The 6,822-nt window shown below is 39.6% G+C and overlaps 1 protein-coding gene across 9 annotated transcripts in view; it reads right to left on the bottom strand.

Moving 5' to 3' along the window:
* szt2 (SZT2 subunit of KICSTOR complex) overlaps window positions 1–6,822 on the bottom strand; it is a 108,832-nt gene that overhangs the window by 18,169 nt on the left and 83,841 nt on the right. For 8 of the 9 annotated variants that reach the window (XM_042222111.1, XM_042222117.1, XM_042222126.1 and 5 more), the window contains one exon: window positions 1,236–1,301. The exons of the other annotated variant lie outside the window; for it this stretch is intronic. In XM_042222111.1, coding sequence (XP_042078045.1) covers window positions 1,236–1,301 — 66 coding nt within the window. The remainder of the gene's footprint in view (window positions 1–1,235; window positions 1,302–6,822) is intronic. 9 annotated transcript variants of the gene reach the window in all.

The raw sequence follows: 6,822 nt of genomic DNA, 5'->3' as shown, positions 1-6,822 counted from the left end.
GGATAAGCTGGAGGAGGTGGCTGGGGAGAGGGAGGTTTGGGCCTCTCTGCTCAGGCTGCTGCCCCCGCGACCCGGCCTCGGATAAAGTGGATGAAGATGGATGGATGGATACTAATAATTATCAAATACTCAAACTTAAGACAGATCATTTCAAAATCTAAAAAAATCTTTTTCAGCTCACGATAACCTAATAATCACAATCTGGATGACCACACAAGCTTGTAAAGTTTGTGCACTTTCAGTGATTTATTTTCATCCTTTGACCTTTTTCTCCTATAAACTTTTTTTTTTAATGATTGTTTTAAAATCTAGAATATAATATTTAAACAAACTCCTTGTGGCCCCACCCTCACAGCCTGCACTTTGCAACCTACCATTATACTGTTAATTAATACTTGACTCAAGCTCATTTAGCTTTACATTACAAAGAAAATATATCAAAATAGTCTGAAAATATTAGAAGAAAAATCAATGAAATGAGTCATTGATGGCATGATTCAATTGTAGCTACCATCACGCTGCTAAACATGCAGCATTTAAGCAGAAGTGGCCCAATAACTGAGCCTTGGGGAACAACATATACTTACTCAGACATACAGTTATAAACACCCAGTGGTCACTAACAATTTAAATGAATGAATAGTTCTGTATAAATTCTGTATAATAGAAATTATACAGAATTTTCCAGTATTGTATCTGTAGCAGCGGAGCAGCAGAAGCAGCAGTTTACATTCTGTGTAATTCAAAGACTGAACCTTCACACATGAACACAGGCCCTAGCTCCAATCACCACCTGGCTGCTAAAGAAGAGGAAGGGCAAAAGAAAAACATGGTTGCACAAAAAATTAGCTCCAACACCCAAAACACCAAACCAACAACCACAGAGAAGACAGCCTGTTGGAAACAGAAAAGGAAAAGAAAATCATAGAGGTGCTTGGCCCTCACCTGATCCTCAACACAATCAGATATAAATGCATCATTTTTATTGCATAACTTAAGTCTGAGTCCCTGCCTTAAGCTAAAGATGCGTTTTTACAGTCAAGCTGTAGTTTGCAGCAACAGTAGCTCCCACAGTGCACTTGATTTAACATTAAACCCAATCATTCCCACAGAGACAGGCAGATAAACTTGAAAGGAAAGAGACCAGGACTGATGAGAGCAAGCATAGAGTGGCGAAGAGGGGTGGAGCCTGATTGTAGTGAGACACCCCTCCCTTGAGAATGGCTGGGACATACCGCACAGTCAGATACTGGTGTGGCATCTGGAAACGGCTTGCAACGAGGTTTGGTGAGGAGGCTGCCCTGATGGAGAGATGACATGAGGTGGGACTAGGCAGACACAGAGACACAGACAGATGGATGGAAAGGAAGACTGAAGATGTGCTAAGAGATCAAATAAAACCATTTCAGACTACAAATATCCACATTACATACACACTCTAGAACTGTGGACTTGGATGTGTTTATTGTTTTTAGTGTGACACTAACCAGCTAAACACTCAGCTAATCTGACTAGCTGATAGTCACAGTAATATGCATCTTGGTTAGTAGGAAACTACTTGTGGATAATACGACTTCAGTAAAGCATCATAAGACTGATATATCCATCGATCAGCCCCAACATTAAAACCACCATCCTGTGGTTAAGCTGCACATCCTTCTGTTGGCCTCAGGATCAGGTTAGTTCCCACAGATGCACCGTCAGACTGGGATAGGCGTGTTAGGAGGCCAGCTCAACGACCTGGGCTTGGACTTATAATAATCACATGATATGTGGTTCTAATGTTGGGCTGATCCATAGCTGTTAGCAAACTTTACGCTTCATTCATTAAGTTGGTGTCACTTCACTAACAAGCTGCCTGCTATTTCTCAGTATTTACCAGAACACTGTCAAAGCAGTAACACATTAAGTTTAATGCACGCTGCTGTAAACCCCAAATACTAATGCAACTAATTTGTGTTTATTTATAAAGACATTTTATACTGACAGCACTAACAAGTGCTAACGAATGAATTACCACAGTCCTCGTCCTGAACACCGTCTGAAACTTTGCATGTGTGCTGGGCAATTAAATTCACTGATGATCAGAGGAACACGAGAAACAATATTTGAACAAATTAAAGTAGAAAAAAATCTGCATCTTAAAATGGAAAAGATTCCACAGTATTTTCACATTTAGGAAAAACACGGGGAAGAGTTCGTTTCTGCATGCAGCCTGTTATGATGGCGTATTGAAAAACTGTTCCAGACGCATTTTTCACCTCTTAGATCTGAATAAAAAGACTGAAACTATTTACTCTGATATTATTGTCTCAGGCACAGATCAAGCCCACCTTCCAATCAAATCTTTTCGCTTATGAGGGGCATCCAATGAGGAGAAAGATGGGAGGTTTTGTCAGACGGATGATTAACTGAGGGGTTGCACTGATATTATTGATATTAACAAGGCTTATTCTGCAAATCATGCAAAGCTACTGTAACAGAGCCAAAGGACAAAGGCTGGAAATAAACGGGTCCCCTTTAATGTGGCCAGCATGAACATTCATTCTTTTGATATCTGTGTGTTTCTCACATGTCAACAAGTCTCCTGTTTAAAGTGTTTCAGCAACATCGTCATTTAAATGCAAATTATATTCTAAACTGTTTAAAATTATCTATTAATTAAGAAGCAATTCATTGCTTTTGTGTATAATGTTTGGGCCAATGTGAAGAGCCACTTCAGAACGTGCTCTCACCTGTAAATACTGACTGCAGTTATGACTTCCTCTCTAACACAGGGAACACATCTCTGGGCTTTACAGAGATAATTCATTTTAAACATAAAACACATTGTTTACGCTTAATTTACTCAATGTCAAGCTTTTTGTTGAGGATTTATGGACATCTTTAATTCACAATAGCTGCAGCGAATGCACCTTTCTTCCTTTCTCAACACTTAAACCCTTTGGCCTCCCCACTGTGCTTAGAGGCACAGGCTCTTTCAACACAGTCAACCTCTCACATCACTTTGTAGACATCCTGACAACACCACCGGGAGGGAAACAAACAGCATGACATCTTTCAAAACATCTTTCTCTGCCTTCGTCACATCAAAGTGCACCGACCCCCTAATCTGAAAATGGATCAGTCACAAGTGGGAGAGATGTTCACCTAATATAGAAGCAGAACAAGGACCGAAGCTGCTGGCACTCGGGATAAGAGCTGAATCTTCAAGGTCGGAAATTCTTCAAAAATCCATAAACAGAAGTGAAAAAGCACCTCTGCTCATGCACAGAACAAACAATCGCAGCTTTGTGCACAAGGGAACACCATGAAGTTGTACTTTGGTACTTCCTGTGAGCCATCCTAAAGTAGAAATGGACATTTCATTTAACAAGTCCATATAAACAAAGTTTAGCAGAACTAATGGCGATTAGCTTATGTTGTCTTTTTTTTATTGAATATTGCTGCATCTAACTTGGCTTTAAAATTCATGCCTAAGCTACGAGGCAGATTAATGCAGGTCTCATTATTTCCCTTCATGTTTACACGTCCTGTTACTCAATATAAAAACTGATGGTTTGATTCATGACTCCACCCAGAAGTATTCTTGTAGGATTTTCATGTATTTATTTATTTTTTTATCTCTGGTTGCCGCTGCACACCATGCCAGGCACCACCCCAGTGTGCGGTTTAAGCTGCAGCTGCTCTAAAACAGCACTATTGCTCATTAAAATCCTTTTTGACATATTTCTGTAATGGTTAGTCCACCACTATGTGCAAGTTCTTTCATCTAAATGATCATTTTCACCAAAAAACAGAAAAGAAATAGTGAAGTATATTATGATCTTTATAAGACGCCAAATTACAGATAAATACTTGATTAACCTTTCATGCACAGCGGTCACTACAGTGGACACAGCTGTTCAGAGGCTGCTTCCTTGTGTTGGTGTCAGTGTTGATGGTAAACACATAAACCACAACACTGGACACTGATGTGTCGCTCCATACACACCAGGGTCCACCGCAGTGAAAACGTGTAAAAGACTTCATGTTTAAAAAAATCTAATAAATTTTTCAAGCCCAAAGATGAATGAAAACAGAGTGAGGTTGTCATTCATGCATCAAAGGGTTAAATAACCATAAAGAAGTCCAGTGTGCCAGTTATTATCTGCCTTAAAAAATAACAGAATTGTTTGGTTTTAAACTTTGATAAATTTCTAAAATATTTGCATTTTTTGATTTTATCACAGTGTTTGTTTTATGTAATAAATGCATTCGTATGCAGCTAACAGCTCTTTGAAAATCCATTTTTGGAACAAACCCCGCATATTGCAGATTCAGCTGCAGTAACAGCTGTACAAGTGTAAGGCAAGTTTATTTACAGCAAGGTGATTCAAAGCGCTTTACAGAGACATTAAAAAACAAAAACAAATAAAAAGCATAAAAAATTTGAAATTTAAGCTTAAAAGTGTGGATTTGGTGCTTTATTCAAATGCAGCTGAGAACAGGTGAGTCTTCAACCTGGATTTAAATAAACTGAGTGTTTCAGCTGATCTGAGGCTTTCTGGGAGTTTGTTCCAGATATAAGGAGCATAAAAGCTGAATGCAGCTTCTCCGTGTCTGGTTCTGACTCTGGGAACTGATAAAAGACCGGATCCAGATGACCTGAGGGATCTGGAAGGTTCATACTGGGTCAGGAGGTCACTGATGTATTTTGGTCCTAAACCATTCAGAGCTTTATAGACCAGCATCAGGACTTTAAAGTCTATCCTCTGACGGACAGGCAGCCAGTGTAAAGACCTCAGAGCTGGACTGATGTGGTCCACTTTTTTGGTCTTAGTGAGGACTCGAGCAGCAGAGTTCTGAATGAGCTGTAGTTGTCTGACTGATTTTTTAGGTAGACCTGTAAAGATGCTGTTACAGTAATCAAGCCTCTAAAGATGAATGCATGGACTAGTTTTTCCAGGTCCTGTTGAGACATCAGATCTTTTATCCTTGAAATATTCTTGAGGTGATAGTAAGCTGACTTTGTTATTGTCTTAATGTGTTTTTCTAAGTTTAGGTCTGCATCCATCACTACACCCAATTTCTCGCCTGGTTTGTGGTTTTTAGATGTATAGATTGAAGTTCTCTGGTGACCTGTAATCGTTTTTCTTTGGCGCCAAAGACTATTACCTCAGTTTTGTTTTTGTTTAGCTGGAGAAAATTGTGGCACAACCAGTCATTGATTTCCTCAATGCATTTACCAAGAGCCTGTACAGGGCCTCGGTCTCCTGGTGACATTGTGATATATATTTGTGTGTCATCTGCACAGCTGTTTATGTGATATGTCAAACAAACAACGCTGATTCATCCTTTGAGTTTAGTAACTTTTGTATGTTTGAATGATTTATAGTGAAGCTGCCAAAAACTAAAAGGATGTTCCTCTGACGCTGGACCAGTACAACAACTAATGATGAGAGGATCAAAAGGCTGTTTGATCATCCTTTAGTTCCTAAAACTTGGAAAAGGTTCCACCTGAATTATTTCCAAAGTACTTTTGTTGTTACTTTGACTCTGGTTTCTTCAGGCTGTGTTGTAAGCATATTATTTTATGCATCAGACAATAATACATTTGATAAATAATGCATCTTTAGATTAAACCACGTGGAGTATGCTCTAACAGACGAGGTGAAATGAGATGGGAAGTGCAACATGGCTGATAGTAAAATACTGTCAGGGGGCCGAGCTGCAGGCTAAAGCCACACATTGTCAGAAACAGTCCACCAATGTTGAATTTGCTTTAACATATTTGGCGTCCAGATTGATGGCAGCAACTGTCACTCGTGCATGATCGGAGGAGACCTCACAGAGAGGAGAACTTGGACTTATTTCTCCCTTCAGCTAAACATCAGCAACTGTTAGAAACAGCGGGTCTGAAACTGGAGGCAAATTTAAATAAAAATAGAAATAAATAAAAACCAGCTGACTGTTTGCAGAACTAAACAGCTCTGCAAACAGTTGAATTAACACCCACTTAGATTGAAATGGGCTTTTAAAAAGTTCCACTTCACTTTGTCGCTAAAAGCAGGCAGGCCATGTGTGCCTGTTCTAAAATACTTTTCCTCCTTGCAGTAATACATGTTCGGGATGCACAGCATGAAACAGCACGGAGCGGCAGACCCGATGAAATCTGAAAAGTGACACAGTGTGAAAAACACCCTGGATGGTGAAAGTACTGGAGCAAAGTGATTTTCTTTCCAGATGAACAGTCGCTGCTGGACAGCGTCAGGATTTCATCTTCACAGGCAGTTACTCAAAACATGTGAACTCAAAACAGAAAGTATACACACCTATGGATGGAAACAACAAACAGCTGTTAGCTTTTATGTGCAGATCAAGAAAATGCGGATATATCTTTAAAAATCCATTTGTGATTGAATCCTGTTTCAGAATTTTACAGCCGCTCTGTCTGTTCATAAATAAAACACATTTAAAACGAAGACAAGACTAAAGCTCGGGACTTGTAAGACACGAATGCTGTTATTAGGTCCGATTCTTTATCGATCGCCTCAATATTTCCAGATTCATGTTTCATTATCTGAGTCTCAACAGAAAGAAAAAGCTTCATTGTTGCTGCTTCTCCGACACCAGCTTGATGCCATTTTTATGCAAATATCAGAACATAACATGCCAGCACTGATAAAAGGAGTCGATAAGCTTGGAGGTGCACGAGTCTGCAGAACTGGAACATTTGGAGCGGTTTCTTGTTTCCTCCCTCTGTGGCTGAGAAGTTCAGTTTCGTTTCACGAGCCTAAAGGTGGGTTAGGCGAGTCCAGGAACATGTTTCTCATTTCACTG

The sequence above is a fragment of the Haplochromis burtoni genome, unplaced genomic scaffold (assembly GCF_018398535.1).
Source record: "Haplochromis burtoni strain Fernald_Lab_line unplaced genomic scaffold, NCSU_Asbu1 Contig_5, whole genome shotgun sequence".
NCBI classification, from domain to species: Eukaryota; Metazoa; Chordata; class Actinopteri; order Cichliformes; family Cichlidae; genus Haplochromis; species Haplochromis burtoni.
This window is presented reverse-complemented; position numbering and strand designations above follow the sequence as displayed.